This window comes from Pelodiscus sinensis, chromosome 22, assembly GCF_049634645.1.
Source record: "Pelodiscus sinensis isolate JC-2024 chromosome 22, ASM4963464v1, whole genome shotgun sequence".
NCBI lineage: Eukaryota > Metazoa > Chordata > Testudines > Trionychidae > Pelodiscus > Pelodiscus sinensis.
In genome coordinates, this window is record NC_134732.1 from 24040667 (window position 1) to 24062917 (window position 22251).

The 22251-nt window shown below is 40.6% G+C and overlaps 1 protein-coding gene across 4 annotated transcripts in view; it reads left to right on the forward strand.

Moving 5' to 3' along the window:
• LHX2 (LIM homeobox 2) overlaps nt 1–21300 on the forward strand; it is a 76112-nt gene extending 54812 nt beyond the window's left edge. For all 4 annotated transcript variants that reach the window (XM_025184049.2, XM_025184050.2, XM_075905657.1 and 1 more), the window contains exons 4-5: nt 9037–9242; nt 18096–21300. In XM_025184049.2, the coding sequence (XP_025039834.1) occupies nt 9037–9242; nt 18096–18383 (494 nt within the window). In that variant the 3' untranslated portion in view covers nt 18384–21300. The remainder of the gene's footprint in view (nt 1–9036; nt 9243–18095) is intronic.
• The last annotated feature ends 951 nt before the right edge of the window (nt 21301–22251 follow it).

The window sequence follows — 22251 nt, forward strand, 5'->3', positions numbered from 1 at the left end:
GTTTTGAAGCAAGGTCATCTGGTTAAGGAGTGGGGGGGAGAGAGGGGGAACGAGTGTAGTTTGAAATAAAATCTGGAAACCAGAGATTGTAAATTAGCACTTCAGAGAGCTGTGAATTTCCTTTAGTAGTTAGTTCTTAAGGGCTGCTGTTGGGTGAATTGGTTTGCCACTCCTGAGTTCTTGCACCAAAGACTTTGGTATAGAGGAGGTAAAAAACGCAACGCAACGCAACGCCCTGGTTTCAGTGGGAACTCCGCTGGAAGAAGGATGGGGTTGTGCTGGAACTCCTGGCGCGGGGGTGCAGAGTTCTTATGGATTTGCCCAGTGCAGTCTTGTGAGCTGAGGAGTTGTCTTTAGAAAGCAGGCATCTGCAGGCAAGCCCTGGACTGCTTGCCCGGTGCCAGTTTTCCTGGAGTTTGGTTCATCAACTGTGAATTATAGAAGGCTCAGAGAACTAAAAAACCGCTATTCTGTGCACTAGCCTCAAGTGACAACCCCTCCCCCCTCCCAATTTCAGAGCAGCAGCAAAGAAAGGAGTCTGCAGGGACAGAGCTGGGTTCCGGGACAAGCTTGTGCCTTTGCAGAAACCTATGGCTCTCCAGTTCCCTACATTTCAATAGCTAATATCCCAGCTTGTTTCCCTTCCTCTCAGCGTTGTGATTTTACAGGCACAGGAATTCCTATTGGCTGCTCATCCCATGAAAGAACATTTTTTCTGTCCTTTACTCTTCCTATAACGTATGATTTGTAAGCTGCATGTAACAAAATGTGTGAATGGTTGTATCTTACTGGTTTCCTGGCTCAGGGTGAGATAGAAAAGGATATGTGCAGAGGGAAAGATTTGGATCTCAGTTCTATTAGAAGTAACAGTAAATGTGCTGGGAACGAGGTTTTCTCTTGACACAAATCTCTGGAAACTCTGAGACCAAGTGTCCGGCAAACATTTGTGACAGAAGGAGACACTTAAAGAAAAATCAGCATTTGCCTGATTTTTTTAGCAATGCTGCCCCCTTTTCACAGCTCTTCGAGTCCTTCAACCATGGCAGACTGGAATTCTGTCTACTATGACGTTCATGCATGGGGGGGGAGGGAGATTCAGTTTTGCCTTGAACTTTTTTGGAAGGATGGGGGGGCCTCAGGCAAACTTACAATTTGCTGCTGTTTGGTGCAAACTCTTTGTCTCTCGTAAATCTCTGAAATGTGCTGCTCTGGACAGCGCTTTACTTTCTACCACTCAATATTAGAAAAAAGAGAAAACTACATTAAGGAAAACTGCAGCGCAATGTATGTCTTTGTGAAAATCTCCTCATCTGCTAATGATTTCCCAGCCCTGTAGATTGTGCGCTCTTTGCAAATCAGTGCGGGGGGAGGGGGAGATGCGGCTAAGACTGCGCCTCTTTTGCGCGCAACTTGGATGGGAACAATGGGGATGGATGCGCAAACATTACTCATTTGGTCTAAAAATAACGAGAAAAGGCGCAACTTTAACCGGAAAACAGGTTTCAGAAGCCATTTACCACCTGGAATTTGTTTAAGTGATTGCTATATAATTTGGAAAATGTACACAAGTCAATGGGAGTGCCACTGGAAAGGTTTGAGGAGGAAAAACTCCTTTTCTGCTTTGAAAGGTGTTTGTGGCGTTTTCCTTAGATTCGCTCCAAGTTTTAAAATATATAGAAAACAGGAGTTTCAAGTTTACAATTGTACTCGTTTAGGAGGTATTAGCCTAAATTGCCCTTCCCTGTCTCCCTATGCAGGGGAAATGTTCAGGTTCACAGGACCAATAAACCGAACCATCAGCATCTGTCCTGGATAGGTGCGCAGCCCGAGAAAGCTTTATAGCTCCCTGGCTTCTTAAACTCACCACGTTTATTTGCCATTATTTTTTATTCCTTTTCAAAAGAATTACTCCCCCGTTTTTATTTTATTTTTTATTTCGGCATTGATTGTGAAACTGTAGGTTAAACAACCTTCCTCGCTTCAATTCCTTTTAAAGATTAAAACAAAATCTCTTAACTGAAGTGAGTATAAAAGAAGTAGATTCTGGAAATCGACCCATTTTGTCGTTTGATTTAAAACAAAACAGTAACGGATTGCAAAGTGCACGACTTTTTAAGTTTTAAAAGAAAACAGTTTTAGTGTGTGTGTGTGTGTGCCTGTGCGTGTGCGTGTAACTGTTCTCCACTCTGAAGGGATGCCCAAGAATGAACAGTATTTGCCAGTTGGGGTTTGTGTCTAATATACCATATTCTTTTAAAAATAAAACCACACGCATTAATTTGTGAAGGCGAGGGGTGAGACATGTAAAATCTGACCGCAGTTTAGAAATAAATTATTTAGTAAACTTCAATTGTTTCATCTCGAGCATAAATTGGATTGACTCTTTTTTCCCTCTTAAACCAGACCCAGTTTGCAGTGGGGTGGAATGGTTGACGGATTTTAGATGAGGATAGAGCCTGACAAGTGGAAAATAGCTTAGAAGGAAGCCGGAACTTCAAAAAGCTTTTTCTTTCTTTCTTTCTTTTTTTCTTTTTTTTTCTTTTTTTTTTGTAAGAGTTGCTCCTATGATCATAATTTTTTCTTTCACTTGTTGGAATAGAGTTTGATGGGAGGGTTTTTTTTAGGTCAGTAAATCAATGGCTGAAAGCTTGCTGAACACAGAAGCACCTGTAAAGAATTCTGAATAAAATACTCCCTTTGTGAATTGGACCCCGAACCTCCCACAGCCTGGAATATTTTACTCATTCATATCTAGTCTCCCTTTAATCTGAAGACACGAAAATATCCCTAGAAATGATAGATGTACCCTGCATGCCAAGAACCCCACAAACTGATAAAATGCACATAATCTTCGCGAAGAGCAAAGACTCACATTAAGAAATATTTTCTTCCATTACTAGCCGGAGGATATAAACTCTGTCAATAGGAAGGCGGTTAAATACATAGTGCGGACATAAATCTCGGGCTGGGGAAACAATGGGAGAGGACAGCTATTCCTGAGAAAGGTGTGCACTTGTGCACGTTTTTTTAAATTCTTTCTGTTTGTTTTGTTGGTACTGTAAAGCGGAAAGTCTCTGTGCTAGGTTAAAGCGGTGACTCTTACCCCCTGGATTCGCTTTGCTTGGCCTTCCGCAGCGCTAGAGATCGTTCATTTCCCTTCGCGATCGAATTCTTTATTTTTAAAGAATAAATCTAGAGATCGCGATATGTTTTGATGAATCCAGAGAGCAACGAAAGAGCCTCCCTGCCCCCTACCCAACCTCAATCCCCAGCAAGGCTCGGGGGAGCTGGGAATGTCTCTAGCACTGGCTCTCTTCGGGATCAGCCAAAAGTTCCTCTGGAACTGCAAATCAACAAATACAGTGAAAAGCACGTAAAGTTTTTGGAGAACTTGTTTTCTCTCTTTTATTTTCATTTCTCCCCTGGCCTTTCTTACCTCTGCACAAAAATCAAACCACAAATGACGAATTAAAGGGAGATTTCTCCTTGCCAACGAATTACAAAGCCAGGCAAACTGGAGATTCTCAAGCGAGAATATTTTCCAGCAGGTGAGTGAGAAAAATCACACTCGCCTCCCCGGCCGCGGGGCTTCCTGATTTCAGGCTTGTCTGGGGATGTTTTCAAGTATTTTGTCTAGTGTGTTTATGCAGAAGAAAGTTTGTCAGCTAACCGCAAGTACAACTTCGGGGAGCCCGCTTTGCTGGGGCTGGCGACTGGGACACGCTCCCGGGAGCGGGCCCTCCAAAGAAAATTGCATCTACGGACAAGCACTCTCTCCGGGGACCTCAAAGGAACGGGGGCCCTACAGTACTGGGGACCGGCTGCGCGCCCCTCGAAGCGCAAGGAAGCGTCTTGCGCGCCCGGCTGCTGTTGAATTGCGCCTGATTCCAGGGAGGCCTCTCGGGACAGGAGCGGGACCAAACCAGACGTAGCCCCAGCGAAGAGCGGACCAGCCCCTACTAACGGGGTTTCTGCCGGGCGGCTCTCGGAGGCGGGGGCAGTTTGGGCCTGGGGCCAGAGCCAGGTGGGAGGAGGTCTGAGGGGCTAGACGGGGACAGAGGGGGCAGGGCCCGCTTGATTCCCAACTCGTGACCCTGGCCCTGGCAGCTCCAGCCGGGCGCTGGACTTGGGGGCAGGTTCATCACCAGCGCAGGGAATTACTGAGCGCTCGCACCAGCAATTTAGCTCCATTCAATTGGTTTAATTGAGAGGAAAAACCCTTCCCGAGCCTGCCCCTCCAGGAGGCAGGTCCGGGCACCCCACAGCTGCAGCCGCCATAGGGGGCTTAAATTCCCCCCTCCTCCCTGCTGGGGCTCCCCTCGCACACAAGTACACCGGGGTTCTGATCTGCCCCTCACTCCTCACCCCGTCCTCTTGCAGGCCTGGCCCCCCTGCAATCCCCATAGAAACCCTCCCTCCTTTCCCTCCTGCAGGCCTGTCCCTTCTGGGCCCTCCTCGGGACCCCTTTGTTTTCTCCTCTCCCCCCACTTTAGGCCTGCCCCTCTGCTCCTCCCTCTCTATTCCCCCCATACAACCAGTCCGGCGGCTCCTCCGATCTTGAGACTCTTTCTCCCCCTAGAGGAGTCACGCAGGTTGCAATTCACTGGGGCTCGCACCGAGCCGGCACGAGGCCCCCCTTGGTTTTGGCTCGGAGAGAGAAGGTCCCTGTCTCGCCCCGCATCTGAGGTCTAGGGAGGCCCCTAAGATTGTTTCCTTGAGTGGCACAGTGAAGGAATGTGACCCAGACAGAGCCCTTCCTTTGCTTCCCAGCTGGAAGGCTGCAATAGGGATAAAAAGGAGGGGTCATAGTTTCCCCTTTCCCCCCCATCGAGACAGTTCTCCCTCCCCTCCAGTCTCTGTAATCTCTTCTGCCCAAGACCTCCGGAGATGTCCCCTGTCACAGAAGCTCTGCTGGAGATTACAAGGCTGGGGAGGAAGCTTCTGGGTCCCCTGCTCTGAAACATCACAGAGGTGGTCTCCCCCCCACTCAGTGCCCATTCCCTGTTTCCTGTGCCACAGAGTCCCCCTCCTGAGCACAGAAGTGGGATCCCAAATCCCCCTTTTTGTTCCAGTTGCTAGTAAGGACCCAAGAGTCTCTCCCCTGTGCAGGGCCCCCTCCCTGAGATCCAACCCACTCCATGTCCCAGGTGGTATGAGTCAGTAGAGGATTCTCATCTTCTTTTTAAACCCACCCCAAGGATACAAAACCCTTCCACAGGCCTTCCCCCTCCCCAGCCAACAAACAATGCTGCTCTCTCTTCCTGTTCGTCCAGGTGGGAAAAGGTGCTGGTCACCGAGCCACTGAGAGTGGAGAGCTGATGTCTCCACCATATGTCTCTTAGCTCATCATTCCCTTAACACCAAGATCTGCTTTGCTTTCTCTGTTTGGCGATTTAACATGTCAAACACCAGCTGTTAAAGTAAAAGAGGCAGTTTCCCCAAAGGAAGGGTTTTTTTGCCCCTTGCACTGAGTAGCACATTGCACATTAGTGCAAGGTTGGCTTTGAACCCCAAGCTGGCAGGATCCAAGGACCAGGGTGCATAAAGAAAGGGTCTTTCTGTGTTTTCTTTTACCAGTATAGTTTATAATAACAATATCTTCTTTCTTTGTTCCCTGTCATCCTTCTCCTAGGCAGTTTGCTAGTATGAGTATGTAGAGTACATTCTGTTCCTTAGCACCAAATTCCAATGTTTTTGGCTAGATTATCAGGCTCAAATAGCTGGCAATGCTGCTTGAGTTGTTTTTTCTACAGTGTTTTTAATGGGGGGGGGGCAGGGAAGAGAGCATAGGACTAGTTATTACTTAGAGTGGCCAGACAGAGATTCATAGGGAGAAGGACATAATGGCCGTCATGCATCATTTGGTGGTTGGTGGAGTCTCTGGGTGGGAAGGCTCAGTGGCTAGCTTGGGCTCAAGTGTGCCTTCTGAAGGCTAAAAAGGGACTTAGTGCCCATCTTGAGGGCTTGCTGGTTTTCTTTGGCCCCCCAAGCAGTAGTCTCATTCATTTAAGACTTTCCCATTTGACTGACATTTCACTGAATTCCATTTCTGAACTTGTCTCATGGCGGGAAGCCCTCAGCTTGCAGTTCAGAGGAGACTTGGAATTTGGGTTGTCTAACACATCTTCTGTGAGCTACACAGGGATGGCACACAAAGAACAGGAGCAAAAGTGCCTGAAAAGGAGAGAGGGTAACGAGGGAGTTTATTCAGGGTTATTTCTTTGCAATGAGGTAATCTATAGGAGAGTCCCTGCTCTCCCCATCTCCATAAAAATTCCCCTCTACCTACTGAATATCTTTTTAGCCAGACCCTGGTAGGTATCTAGATTCTAGCAGAGTTATGTACCATTTTTGGTCTAATATATTTGATTTAAAGACGGAAGCCTAAGTACCACACCCCAATATGAATGGCTGTTGGCATTAATCAGGAATGTTTATATCAAGGTAGGCATCATAAAGGAATCCATTCCGCTGGCATAACAAGAGTGAGCAGCAGCCACCCCATGTACCTCTTCAATCCTTTTGTGCCATTTCCTTTTTTAAAAAAGGAGACAATAGTTTTGCAGGCCCCAAATGAGAAATTTTTGTTTTTATTTTATTTGGGTACTTACTGAGTGAGTGGAAGAAGAGGTAGGGAAGTAAATGATAACAAACAGGATATAATATGTATGGGATATTTTCAAAGAGCAAATGATTAAAGTCTATCTGGGGCTTGAAGGCAAGCCAAGATTTTGTTTTGAGAAGATTTAGAATTGCTATTATTTATACTGGACCACAAACATACACAACTTTCTATAGAAAATGTTAAAACCAGGGTCCTCAACCTCAAACTCTCTGCAATCCTGGGATTTGTTCTGTTGGAGAGCGCTGTGCCTGTATCATTGCAATACAAGGAAAACAGGCTTTGGTTCTTCAGAAAATAATTTGATGATTTTCATAATCACTCACTGACTTGTCACTTCTGGGAGGATTAAAAAAGATTTAGACTGATGCTCATGGGTCTTTTCCATCTCTAATTTCTGAAATTTCTGTAATTCTATGAGTGGAATTCTTTATACAACAATACTAAATAGTGTATTATCCTACCTCTTTTTCATCGCGCCAATTTCCCTGAGCAATATAGTTTTAGTTAATCTTCTTCCCAGCATTGAGGAGGAGAATGTAGCTATGAGGGAGATTGAAGTACATAGTGTGATTCCATGTTTGGCAACCAGTCTTCAGTACCCAAGCTAGAAGAAGACTCTGATGTGTTCCATTCAGCTTAATAAATGCAGCTTCTACTGTCCTCTTTTGTGTCTCCTTTTCCCCTCAAATTCAGGCATTGCCAGTTTTTTTCCCCGCGAAAACCAAGTTTAAAACTCAGCAGAAAAAATACCCCTCATTGCTGAAACTTGGCATGCGGTCAGCATTGAAAGTAGGTGGGTGGGTGGGTGTGGGTGTAATTTTGGCTGTTTAAACAAATTATAGGAGTCTAAAAAATAGAAGTTTTGAGGTTTCAGATGCTTTTTACATGTCGCTGAGACAAACATGCCTTTGTTTTTCAAATTCAAATTTTTCAGGCCTTACTCCATAACTTCCTGGCCTTTGAAAAGTCTCAAAAATGCTGAAGTTTGCAAAGCAATCACTGCACATGCTGACTAATTGGTTTCTGTAATGTTTGTATACATTTATTATGTTATTAGTACAAAAGGCACACATGCATATTATGAACAGTTTGTTAAATTCATTTCAACACCTGTTTTTTAAACAGTTCCAATTGGATAAATAATCCATATCTGAAATACGGCCATACCTATCAGCTGCATTACATTGTGTTGGATCAGTAATGATGGACAATTTTAAAAACCTGTGTTTATATGTTTGGACAGCTGGATCAATAATTCACATTTTATAGCTCCCAAGATACATATTTATCCATTTTTGAGCCATTTTGGTAGAGTGGATGAATAATTATCAAGGGAGAGTATAAAATTAAGATTACAGGGATTTTTCCCTTTTTTAACATAAAACTTTTTTAAAAAATTGAAAAGAGAGGCTGTAGATACCTGAGCACAGAGAGGTGAATTAATGACCAAATGTCAGAATAGATTTCCAGACATATCGCTGAGTTTTCTTGTGGGTTTAGTCTTGATCTTTAATGTTATTTTAAGAGGATTTTTTTGTGGTTTACTGTATGCATATATAAAATCAAAATAATACCTTTGGCTTATGAGAATATTTTGGTTGGCGTGCAACTTTTAGTACTATTTGGTAATTATTGTAATGTTCCTTCACTCCTAAACATTCTTTGCAAGACTTGTTACTGATTTTTTTTCAGATCTATCAGGCAGCCTTGTTAAATTATCTCAAATGGATACATGGAAAATTGAATCTCTGAAGCACTATTTTAAAAGAGATTTTGTTTTTAATTAAATGTAACTATACAGAGAATAGTTTTGTAAATGTATATTTTCGATTTGGCACGCTACTGATATATTTTAGAGGTATATTTCTTTAACTAGTCAAATTATAGTCATAATTTTCTGTCTGGTACACACAAACTTTACTCCTGTAATAGTGTTTTATTTAATGGTCTCTCTTGTATTCTACAGGGTTTAGTTTGATGGAGGAAATAATTATAATTTTAACTAGTCTATTCCATCAAGATTTAAGTGGACTCTATTTAGCAGCTTTCTGTGTGCAGTACAATGCAATTTATGGTGATGCAAAGTGCAGTAAAACACTTTACAGAGTTGAGGACAGCTACTGTCCTACAGACAGAAAGTCATGGAATGGATGTGTGGAGATGGAGAAGAGAAAAAAAGGAAAAAGACCTGACATTTTAAAAGCAGTAAAGATGCAGGTGAGGATTCTTGCAGATTAGTTTTTGTAAGGGAAGAATAGACAGATCAAGGAATGGAGGGGAAGGCAAGTAGGGTTTCTATCATTGCAATACATGCCATCGTATGTTCTTTTAATTGCTGCACTTAGATGATTCACAAATAATGTTCGTCACAGAGTGATGGATTTACACAACCATTTCCTTCTTGTCTTTAGCTTTAAGTTGCAATGAAAATGATGGTGACCACCTGGACAGAGACCAGCAATACCCCAGTAATCAAAAAACAAAGCGCATGAGGACATCGTTCAAACACCACCAGTTGCGGACAATGAAGTCTTATTTTGCTATTAACCACAATCCTGATGCCAAGGACTTGAAACAGCTAGCTCAGAAAACTGGCCTGACCAAAAGAGTTCTTCAGGTACGAAAAGCAAAGACTTCTGTCTCTAGTAGTAAATAAAATATCAATCCCAGGTTTGACCAAGATCAGTTGAAACATTGTGAATAATACCTCTGTACCTTGTGAATGTCCAAATGTTTCTTACTTGTTGGTATGCTCTGTGATGCATGAATAATCCCAGGGAGTATGAGAGAATTTTTTTACAGCCTAGCAGAGTAAAATATCGTGAGTTCTAATTTTTAGAGTATAGTTGGGTAAATTAGGTGTCTTGATTATTTTATCAAACAGTTAGTTACATCTGCCATGCATTTTCCTTCAGTATTCTTTTAAGGAGAAGTGAATGATTTTAGTTGCCATATTCCTTTTCTAGGTAAATAACAGGATAGAAGTTTAGAAATCACTATGAAAGAATAATAGCATAAGATATTAAACAGAAATATGGGCCTATTTTGTCAGTCAGGACAGACCAGACATCTCGGCTTTGTAGCTGAAGTGAATAAAAGTTTTATTTTTTTCAAAGATTAAAACCCATTAATTTCTCTTTCATAGTTTGGGAAGAGGTGAAGGCATTTTAAAAGCACTTTTTCCATTTCATATGGGATTTTTCTTGGCCCAGAGACACTTGTTCCCTCTTAATTTTCATTGGAAGCTAAAGGTGGGAATGTTGGATCCTTCAGCTCCATCAACATCTATAATCTGTGCTACAATAAGTTGGATTTGGTGGGCTCTTATCCAAAATGTCTTTTGAGCCAGAAGTAAATTTGGGAATGCTGGAGCTCTATCTAGCCCCTCCTACTGAAATACCGTGAACAAGAGCCTGAGTGGAGTTTGTGGGGAAATGGGTTAAAGACTTTCTAGGGACCAAATGGGGTACAGTGACAAGACCTGGTAGGGAACTATGGGGAAACACTTGCATCTTGGCAAGTTCACAGTGGAATGGGGTCTGGGTGGAGAAAGCAATGCCAAGCAAAAAGACAAGTTTTTTAGAATAAATCTAGATCTTGTGGTGATAGATGGATAGAGAGAAAAAGAGTGGAGGTTGCATGGGCTTCCTCTGGAAAAAACGGTAATGACAAAAGTATTGTGACTCTTAGTCTTGCTCATCTTCCCTGCTTTTTGACATTGTATCTATAGTGAGACAGATACCTACCCTGCTAGTCCTTGCTCTTATTAATGCCTGAAACGGTGCCTCTTGCAGCAGCTGCTCCCATATGTGCTGACAAGCTTGTGTAAGAAAGGATTTTCTGCATGTTTCTTCTGCCATTTGCTCTCTTCTATTTTCTTCTAGTTTCTCTGCCTTCTCTTTTCCTATTTTTTCTTCTTTTTCCCTGCACTTTGATTCACTTTAATCATCTCTGCTCTATCCCTTGTATTTCACTTATCGCAGAGCTATCTGAGTGCCTTCCCATAGTGCATCAAGGAGTGTGTCACATATGTCTTTAGAGTTTCTTTCTCTCACCATCTTTGTTCTAAAGCTTCAGAGGTGTAGCCGAGTTAGTCTATAACAGGAAGAACTTAGCAACAAATAGACTAGGAGTACCTTAAAGACTAACAAAACATGTAGATGGAATCATGAGCTTTCGTGGGCTGTGCCCACGAAATCTTTGTTCTCTCATGTCATCTCTGCTGCATCAGTCTTAGCATTCATCTCTCTTCATTTTTTCTCTGCTCATGCTCTGCCCTTCATTTTTCCCCTCTTTGTTCTTCCCATTCCTTCCTTCCTTCTCTTGTACACCCTACTTCTCTCTCTCCAACTGTACTCTGTAATTTCCACCACTTTCCCATCCCTCTGTAATTTTTTCTTTGCCCTTGTTTTGTTCCATCTACTCCCATCTTAAACACTTTCATCACTGAAATTTCTGGGTGGTGAATGCTTACCCTCCCTTTCATCCTGTCAAGCCCCTTGCAGTTCCACTCAGCTTCTTGATGACCTAATATTATTGGGAAACAAGCCATCTTGTTCCCACAATGGCATATCTGGTTTGCTTTGCCTGTAGCATTGTGGGAAGTAGACAGTAAAGAGGAGAGGACTGGACCCATAGGACCATGGGAAGTGATGGAGTAGTGTTTCCAGAAAGTGATTCAGAGTGACACTTTGCCTCATACACCCATACTTTCGATCTCGTCTCTTTGTGGTGGAGTTGCCCTAATTCATCCTACCAAGCTATATGTTGGAAATTAACATGAGCCATGAAAACACTTTCTTTTTGGCTTGTACAGATCACCATTTTAAAGCCTCTGTTTCCAATTTACAATTTGACCAGTGAGAGGAAGCAAACTAGATTTCTGTGGCCATGGAGATGATTTTTGTACTTGAAAGTTCACTTACAATAATTGCAAGGTGGCTCCTTGCTGGGGAAGTCTCTTCATGCTCGTTGGCTCTTGGCACAGTGTTGCTCATTAATTCTTTTAAACGGAAAAGTTTGATGGCCAGTCTATGTGATTTATTGAAAGCCATTCACTAATACTACTGAGCTAAGCCATGCAACATTAGATTTAATCTATCTTCTATACTGAAGACACATAGACTCTCTGACATACATGGACATGTTCCAGTAGTACAGTATTATGTTCCAAACATTTCCGATATTCTTGCCAGACAGGTCTGTAAACTTACCTTCTTTTCTGCAAAATTAGGTCTATGCTGATTTGGCCTAGGACAATGTTCTTGCAGTCAATGTCTCTTTCTTTATACATATTTTTAATAGACATTTTAAATAAGCTTGCATGTAGTTGATGAACAGAGAAGTAGTTGTCTCTAAGCCTTGTGGCATTTGTAATGAAATGGGTGAGCTTCCTAGGCGTACCCAATGTAGTCTCCAGTGTACCAGGAGTTGGCCATAGTCCTTTTACTGTATGGACATCAGCCTCATGAATACATATAGAGGTGGGTATGCCAATCAACTAGTGGAATACTGTACTTGGCCAGTTTCTTCAGAGCCTATCATGTCACACTTTGAAGACCTGACTTTGAGCTTGGCTCTATATGTAGTGAGTCATCCATGGCTAGCAATAGTGGGCAAGGGAACACATACATACTACTCCCTAAATGATTGTTCCTGATGCAGTTTGGTAATGCACAGATGATTTCCCAGAAGTATCTACATCAGAATTATGTTAAACTTTTCCCCATACATTTCTGTTATTTCTGTATGGTTTTTTATTTTTTTTAACCTTTCAATCTACCATTCACATACCTGATGCACGTCAGTATGCCATGAGAGCATGCACAACATAATAAGCTAATTTTCTGTGGAAAATTAAAGTGACCAATTCGTTGTGAATGAGTTGATTGGAATTAAACAACTTTCTTTTATGTACACTCCCTAGCAAAGAGGAAGGGGGGGGGGGGCAGGACTCTCAGCTCTTTGCATTTAACACCTTTTGCAGGTGGTGTGATGATAGGGGGCTCTTGAGAGGGAATTTTGATAAATGGTACAAAATGTTCCTTTTTAGAACATTCCTATGTTCTGCCTTTGTTGCATACTGCATACGGGAAATGGGAGAATATAGTAGCATCTTACCCCTGTTGTGCACTAGGGAGTTATTTCAAATGTAGTTATTTCAAAATAATTTCCTAGTGTAGACATGCCCTTAGAGACCAAAGAGTGCTAGAGAGGGGCTGTCAAATGAGCTGGTCCATTCCATCTATAGCTTCGGGGAGCTGTAGTCTGCTTGGTAGAGGTTATGTCCAGCTGTCTCCTCCCTACCCAACAGGTGAGAATGCTTGCTGTTCAGAGGAGCAGCAAGCAACTTGTTGCAACAGCTCACCTGTTCTGTGCTGTTCCCCAAGTAAGACAGGATTGTGCCCTTAATATTTTGGATCTCTTCAATGCACTGTCAAGATTCTATGACAAAGAAAGTGGTATGGAAATGTTTGTATAGTTGGACTTTGTAATTCCCTTTGCAGTAATCTAGCAAACACGATAATTTTCACAAACAAACCTGGATAGTCTCACCCTACGTCTCAGAAAAGATTTCCTTGCAGGGTGCTGTAATAAGGTCTCCTGTTACTGAGACTTTATTATGTTTACAAAATATACTGTGGTCCATTTGCTACTGTAGAAAGTATAACTAACCAAAATGGAATTTGTTTAAGGAGTGAACAAGGTTCATGTTGTGATTCACCATTCTTGAGATTTATTGAGTCTGACCCCTTACTCAGTAATTAGAAAAATTCAGCAATCTTTAGTGCACAATGATCCCAGTTAATAGTGTGAAGTAATGAGATTGTCCTAAACAATTTGTTTAAAAACAAGCCATTCATACATACAGTAATTACAAAAATGGAGATGTTATAGGCAGAAAGGTCTACCAAAGATATTTAAATTGCCCTCATCACCTTAGTATCTGATCACCTTGCATTCTTTTGTATATATATGATCACAACATCTCTGTGAGATAGGACAGTGCTATTATACCTATCATACAGATGCGGAACTGAGGCACATGTCTACAGTGCAGGAGGGAAGGAGCTTTGAGGTACTAAGGCTCACACGAGCATGCTAAAATAGTCTTGTGGACATTGCTGGGGCTAGCCATGTAAACTCCAGCTAGTGCTGCTCCATTGGGCTTGAGCTTACATGGCTAGTCTGACCCTCTGACAGAGCTGCAACGTCTACATAGCTATTTTTAGCTTTCTAAGGCAATAGCTGATACCACACATTTGTGTACTTGGCCTGGGAGGTTTGCTCATGTCTGCAGCGTAGGCGTATGCAGAGAGGCTAAGTGACTTGTCCAAGGAAGTCTGTGGAAAACAGGGACTTCAGTGTATGTCTCCCTAGCCTTAGCCTACTGACCCAACCACTGAACAATCCTACCTTGTTGTCCATCCATTGCTATTCAACACCATTAGCTCACACATAGGGTAGTGGTTGAGTGTATAGCTGGTTCTGTTTTTCAGTGGTAGTTTTAGTTCATATGGTTCAGACCTTGAACAAAAAGTCTTTAAGCATTTTCCACACTTTTTAAATTTTTATGTTATTTATTCCTAAATAGTGAAGACCAGATTACTGGTTATCTAGCAGATGTGAGATGTTGTGAAGCTAGTACTTTAACAGGATTCAACAAAGAACTAGCCAAATTCATGGGTAGGTCCATCAATGGCTATTAGCCAGAATGAGTAGGAATGGTGTCCTTAGCCTCTGTTTGTCAGAGGCTGAAAGAGGGTGTCAGGAGAGGGATCATGTGATGATTCCCTGTTCTGTTTACTTCCTCTGGAGCATCTGGACCTGGCCACTGTCGGAGGACAGGATACTGGGCTAGATGGACCTTTGGTCTGGCCCAATCTGGCTGTTTTTATATTCTTGTGAGCCTATTGTGTACAGTTGTGTTATTGTTTCCTGGTGTAAATATAGCACTGTTACTGGTTCAGTGCGGGAACTTGCAAAGTGGGCTTAAAACATTACCACCATTGTGCATGAGTGGAAAATTCTGATTTGGTAGCCTTTTACATCCTCTCCGCAGAGATATATATGATTACACACAGTTCAAGGTGGGAGAGACTCAGGCCCACACTACTGATAACTCACACAAACAATTGTTTTGTTTCTGTCAATTCCTTTGAGTAAAAGTATTGGCTGAAAATATTTCACATCTTAAGTCTACACACACACAACTATATAGAATGTATTGATGATTGCTGTTTTAGGCTATTCTTTTCTGACACAAGGCTAAATAATTTTTAGAATCTTAGTACAGTCAATATCTAGAAGCTTTTTAAGTAGCAGTGTTAATACTCGTCATTGTGCATCTCTAAAGCACATTACAAATACTAACCAGTTAATAATCCTGCAACACCCTGGAGAGACAGGGAATTAGGAATTATCCCTGGTTTTAGACAGCACCTAAAATATAGTCCAGCATTTCATACCATAATGCTAAAAGGAATGGGTCATATTAAAGGGAAAATGCACCCTGTCAAAATCTTTCTGTGTGTGCAGCTCCCATTGGTAGTGATCACAGGCAGCTGCATGGGCAGTTAAAGGTAGGATTTGATTCCAAGTGTTTAATGACTTTGGAAGACGAAAGAAAAAAGGCTTTACACACTCTCTTTTCCAGATCACTAGCTTATATACAAAATTAGACATTCAGAGACACTATAGCGGGGTTTTTTTTAGCAGCACTGCAGTTAAAGATCCATTGGACTTTAGGAATAGGGTGGGAGAGCAAAGTAGTTCTAACTGTTGGGAAATTGTATAATTCGTTTTAAGTAGCATGTTGCTTCCTGGTTAGCAACTGAAATTTTGCTAGCATGTGGGGCTTGGCCCTCTTCCCTATGTACACATATTAGGATAGAGTCAGGGGATGACATGTGCACACGGCTGGAACTAGTGATATGGTGACTTTGGCTGTTTTATTTTCATTACAGAAGGATTGAGTTATTCAGCTTTCACCAACAGTGAGCAGTTCTTTAATTCTGTTATTACCCTTTTCCCTGCTATTAAAGGGACATTGTCTCATATCTATATATAATATAAACTCCACAAATAAAAATTCCCATACTTGTACTCAATCATTTATATTATTTAAAATAAAAAAGTACAGATTTAAAAATTCCCAATGTGCGTCATTTCTGATGGCTGCTTTTACCATACTTTTCCATACTTTCAGTGTAAATAATCAAAATAGACTAATCTGTTTCCCCTTTGTTCTTTGCACCAGACGTGGTTCCTGGTCCTTCCGCTAGAACCATGCGGACAGATTCTTGCACTCTTAGTGGAGCCCTACAGCTCTGCCTACATGGATCTGATTGCAGAATCAGGGCCTGGGAATGGCAGGTGAAGGTTTAAGCCAAAATCCATTTCCCTTTTGTTTTGCCCAGAACTGAACGCATCACTGGCACTTTTCAATGACATGAAAAATAATAATAATATACCTCTCTGACTTCTGTAAAGAACCCTAACAAGTTAGTACTAATATTTATTTTAGGGAAAGTTTTTCCTGATTATAATATATCAAACCTATGCATGGAGCTAACCTACTTGACAGTGTCCCTCTAAATAAGAGGAATGCCAAAATAAACTATTAAAAACACTAAGCTGAACAAGCAAGGACACAAATGGACATGTACCACCCTTGGTCTATATGTACCATTCGAAAGGATTTTAGTAAGAGTTACACATGAGGATAAAGGGAATTTTTTCACATTCAGGCTGTCCATCTGTCTTTAACTCCACCCCTTGTCCCAAACATACCTAAACTCTTCTTCACATGGATCTCTTCTTCTTTCCCTGAAGAACGGAGGGTTTGCAACAGTATCTCCTTTTCCCCTGGCCTCCACAAAGGGTGTTTGGTTCTGGGGATCCATAAATGGGAAATAGACAGGCCAGGGGCGGGAGTGGGAATTCAGAGGGACAGGCATCATCCCAGGGTTGTTATCTTTATACTTCATACCCCTCTTCTGCGTGGTAGGATCACACTCAAAGGTGATTTCTGGGACTATTCGAGCTGCAGCAAAACCATGCTGGATAGGAAGCTGGTGGAGTTGGGACTCACAAGACTTCTCTGTGGATAGTTCCCACCCCCACTTTCCCAACAGACTGTCTGGCAGAAAACTGTGAGAGGAGATCTTCACCAATATCTCCTCTCTCTTAGCCCCCTTCTGTGGGACTTCCTGGAGAAAGAATGAGAAGGCTCTCTGCACCTAGACAGACCGGGGCTGATGCTGCTCACAGTGAAATCAGTCAGTGTGAGTTCAGGGAGAGCAGGGCTGAGTCAGTTAAAGGTGATAACATGAGACACTCTCTGATACCTAAATAGTGGGGCTTCCGTTTGTAAGATCAGAGCCAGGGGATATATTATCACAGTAATGTCTGTGTGTCTGCATCGGCATGAGCATAGGACTTCTAATGCCATTTTGAAATGTAATAGAGATATCACTCAGTACCTGGATTTGATAGAAATATTCTTGGGGGTTAAAATATTTGTACTGATATTTAGTTTGAGATAAACTACCAGGGTGTTTTATTTTAAAACAAGTCCTATACATGGGATAGGCACCATTTCCCCTGGAGAGAAGCCTTGGCAATTTAGCCTCAGTAGATGAACTTTGCAGCTCTTGTCTCAGTCATAGGCAGAGAGATAATAGCTAGACAATACAGGAGATAAATATAGTTCTAGCTACATTCAGATAAATATACTCTTTGCACATTGATATTGTTACTTTTAAAAATTATGTTTTAGTACAATACAATTTGTTTTTATACCTTCATAACAATGTGAGGGAACATTCTGCAGAGAGACTGGGGCAGAAAGTGGAGTCAAAACACTTTTAGGGTGAGGAAGATTTTCTGGAGAAAGAGTGGCAAATCTTTCAGAGAGAGGGTAAAGTTCTCTCCTGCTGGTGCAGTAGAGGAGCTGTGTGGGAAGACGAGAAGAGCAGGATGTCATGCATAGAGTCTTTATCCATTGTGGTGCATGGTGGGAGGAGGGATGGACCAAAAAATGGCCTGGGCTGGTGAATCTGATATTATACACATTGTCTTGTCAGTTCTGTTCCTATCCTGACATGTACTTTTCAGGAGCTGTGAGGAGGTGCATGAACACAGTAGACTACTAAAACCCTGAGACTGTTTTCTCCACTGTCTGGAGAACAAGTTTCCTCTCTTTCATCCCATTTCCTCTTCCTATCCCAGTGCACAGTCTGTTTGCTTAGGCAGATGAAGGATAGACAAAAATGCTTTACTTGCTAAGCAGAGAACAAGTCACACAACTGGGCACAACCTGTGGAGTTACTGTAGCAAAGCGAGCTGTTCTACCTACATGCATTCAGTACCCAAATATACCTAACTGAGACTGTGCTGAATTTGTGTCTTTTGCTTAAAAAAAAAAGCTGGTTTTTAAATGCTACTCTATTATATTAAATTATTTCAGGTTTGGTTTCAAAATGCCCGAGCCAAATTCAGACGGAACCTCTTACGTCAAGAAAACACAGGAGTGGATAAGACTTCAGATTCCACACTCCAAGCAGGAACCCCATCAGGACCCGCCTCAGAAATATCCAATGCCTCCATGAGTCCATCTAGCACTCCCACTACTTTAACAGACTTGACTAACCCTACCATGCCTACTGTGACAGCTGTCTTGACGTCAGTGCCCGGAAGTCTTGAGGTTCATGAATCTCGAAGTCCTTCACAGACAACTCTCACAAATCTTTTCTGATGACTCTTTCTCAATAATTTCTTTAAAAAAGAAATTATTCTTAGTTGAATTCCAAGAGTATTTTAATAGAGGCTTTGAGCAAGTGACTAACCACACTTAGGATCTCTCCTGAAAACAGAAGGAAATGTATTGTTCTGATATTAGAGTTTGGACTGAAGAATAACTTGGAAGATCTATCTGCAACACAACATTTGTGTAACTGTACAGTTTTGTGGACTGAGTAAGGGAAACAGCAATTAATTTAAGTTGGCTAAAGCTTCTGTAATTTTCAAAGACTGCCATGTGCCTTATATACTGTTTTATCTACGTACTTTGGAACATGTCCATTTCTCTCTTTTTCTCTCTGTATATTTATAACAAAGGGCAAAAATGTTGCAAGAGTTTGTTACTTTGAATAGTCCTATGCCCTTTATTGGTTGCTTTGTTGTTTTAGAATTTTAAGGTGAAAGTCTGTTTGAATATCAGAATTTGTAAAATCTAACCAGTAATAAAACCACTTGTGGAAACTACTTGGTAACAGCCGCAGTTACATTTAGCATTAATTTCACAGTGCAGGTAGGCTGATTGTATTTAAATTGATTAGAAAATGGCACATCAAATACAGTATCTGCTTAGAGTAAACTCTAAATATGATACACATCTGCCTCCTAATTCCTAAACATATGGGTGAAAAATCCAGTTTGTAAAACAGGGTCTAGATATTTTCGTTATAGAGAAATAAATAAATGTTAGTTGATGCTAAAAATTGTTACTGAACGTTATAATTTACACAAACTGCTTAATTTTGTTGGTGAAACTCAGTTTCACTTCAGTTAACATTGAAAAGGAAACGAATATGGCTTTTATGCAACCAAAGGTGTCTGTCCTATATTGTGGCCAGGCAAGCCAGACATCTGAAAGCAGTGTAGGCACAGTCAACCTATTTCTGAGACCACATTGGGTAATGTTGTCCCCTAGAAACAAAGACAAAAATATTTGTTAGATTAATTTAAAACCCTGGCAGATAACATTGAAACAAAAATATATTTCACAAACATATATGGCCTTTTTAATGGTTTGAAGGTATAAAAAAGCAGGTAAGAATATATTGTTATGGATACTAATAAAAATGGCTATTCCTTAAACGATAATGGACCTGTTCAATTTAATTCCTTCTCCAGTTATGAGACCTTTGCTCTTCTGAATATCATTTGTGCTGTGAGCTCCTTCTCCTTTTTTTTTTTTTTGAAAGATAATCTTTCATTCTTTATGGAGAAAAATAAGTATGCTTCAGCAAGGTTTACGTTTGAGTTTGAATGCTGTAGTCTACTTGCCCAATGGTTTATTTAATACAGACTATGAGCTGTCTGTGCCATCTATAAGGTTGTTTCTTTTCAATCTTGTTGCAAGGTTCTTCAGTCAGATGTGTTAGGTTGTATGTGGCTGACTTAGTAAACACTGCTTTGTTGTTCCCATAGGATTGAAATTGGCAAAAGATTATTCCAAATTAGCAGCAAGATAAATGCTAAAATTCGTGTTCTTTCCTCCTTTCAGTGTACTGAAAATGATTCATTAGGCCAGGCTCCGTGCAAACAGTGTTTTGGTTTTAAAGTGCTATATTTATAAAGGTTTCTCAGCTGAAAGCTTGCCGACCTTGCGCATGCCAAATTCCTACTGAGGCCAGTGAGAGATCTGGGTGCACAAGGCCTGTGAGACTGGGACCCTGATGTATTTAAGATATTTATTAACCTTTCTTGCTCTTCAGTTCTGGTAAATAAAGATGACTAATCTGAAAAACAAGAAAGTCCCCATAGGAAATCATGACTGGATAAGATTTTTGATGGGGGTTGTATTCTCATCCCTAAAAAACAAACAGTTTAACCTTGTTCATTAAATTTGTACACTGTTACAAATATATGTTTAGCTTCCCCTCTCCCTTGCAGGTTGAGTTAGCAAACTTTACTAGACACCCCATAGCAAAAATGTCTAAAAAGGAAATAATATTGGTTAATGGATTATTAAAAGGTATGCTTCTACCTTTTCAAAAGGGTATTCAGACACAGATATCCTGCTGTATGTGGTTTGTTCATTGTCAATTACCTCGAGTATTTTATTTTTCTTAAATGCTTTAGTTGGATTTTTTCTTGATTTAAAAGGCAATGTTGGTTGGGTATGAAATGGACACAGGCCATAAATAAAAGCCTGTGTATTCCTGTGTAAACAAAATGGTTTTCAAATCTTACTATTATATTCAGTAGTGCTGCAGCAAAATGTAACCGTTAACAATTTGGAGAGAGCTTCTGGTTGTTTCTGGTATTTTGGTTTTTTGATCTTTTGTTTTAACTACCTGAATCCACATAATTGAAATCAGCTCTCAATATTGCCTTTTCAATAGCTGAGACTGATGGAGGGGAATAATCTCATGTTTCTATTATCTAAAACCTAAACCAGACAATTAAATCAATTGTCTGGTTTAATCAAATCAGGGATTTTGCATATAAGTAAGATACAATATTCTATATAGGGCCTTTATGTAGGGACATTGGGATTCACTCACTGTCTCCAATGACCTATGTTGTCCCCATGATTGTTTCAATCCTGTGGTATTGTTCAGTTGTTTAGAGCTTGTTGGTTTCAAATGCTGTACATTTTTTTTACTACTGCAATCCTAATGTTTCTTCACATACTTGTACAGTTCCACATTTGATGTACTAGTCTGAAATTCTGTTAAAAACATGAACAAAAATGGAAATGCTATTTCTTTGGAAGTGTATTTTTACTGTAAATCTAATTTGAACTAGTTGAACATACTTCTTTACATCTTGCATGATAGGTGTGTAGTTCATTTTTTAAATATGAAAGAGACTTGAGAGTAACTTAGATCAAAAATATAATGAAAACTATACAAATATGGAAAATACATACATTTGATTTGCTACATTTTGAGTCAAGATACTTTTTGAAATACATTTCTCTAGAGTATTTAAGATAACGCAGGTATTTTGTCTTTTAATTCCTACATAATACAAAATAGTAAAGTGGATTACACAACAGAGAGGTTTTTCAAGCCAGCATGTAATTTTATTGAAACACTTGATTGCTTCCTCAGTCAAATAGAAAGAAAGAATCTTAAGATCTTAAGAATGATGTCCAAATCTCTCTCTATTTAAAGTAAAATTCCTTAGCGATTGTTCTTATGAAATATTATCACAATTTAAAACTTGCTGATACAGTTCACTTTTTCATTTCAGACATTTCAGTCTCCTCTCAAAGAAAATAAGTATTGCATGTTTAGGGAGGATATACTGTATCTTCATCTATAACAAAGAGTCTGAATGTCTGCTTTATGAGCAGAAGTTACCACAACCGTAAATGTTATGGGTGCAACTAATGCTTCCATAATAAAACATATTGTTTTGGAAGACAAGCCTGTAGGTATTTGAAAAGTGCATATTTCAGTGTTTTCCTGCAAATAGGTATGGTATTTTTGGTGCTTCGCCTTCCAAGATAAATATGACATATGTTTAAACAAGTAACTAGAAAACAGAATTAGGCATGTGTAGCCGCCACCTCCCTTAAAAACCAAAAAGGAGAGAAATAAGAAAGCAAAACAAGAGTGACTTTTAGAGGGAGTATTGCTGATACCAGACTTAGATGCTGATAGAGAACTGAGAACCAGTACCAGCTACAGATGCTTCAGTGAAACATCCCGTGTCAAGACACTACAAGGGACAGGGGCTTTAGTAACGGTTAGAGAGGGAGATTTTTAATGAATGCCGATAAGTTGAATTAATTCATTACTTTTGATTCTGCATTAAATTAGCATTAACTCCATTACTGTTTTCCAAATGCGGCTGGATTAAAATTACTCTGTATGGAAAATTCAGGA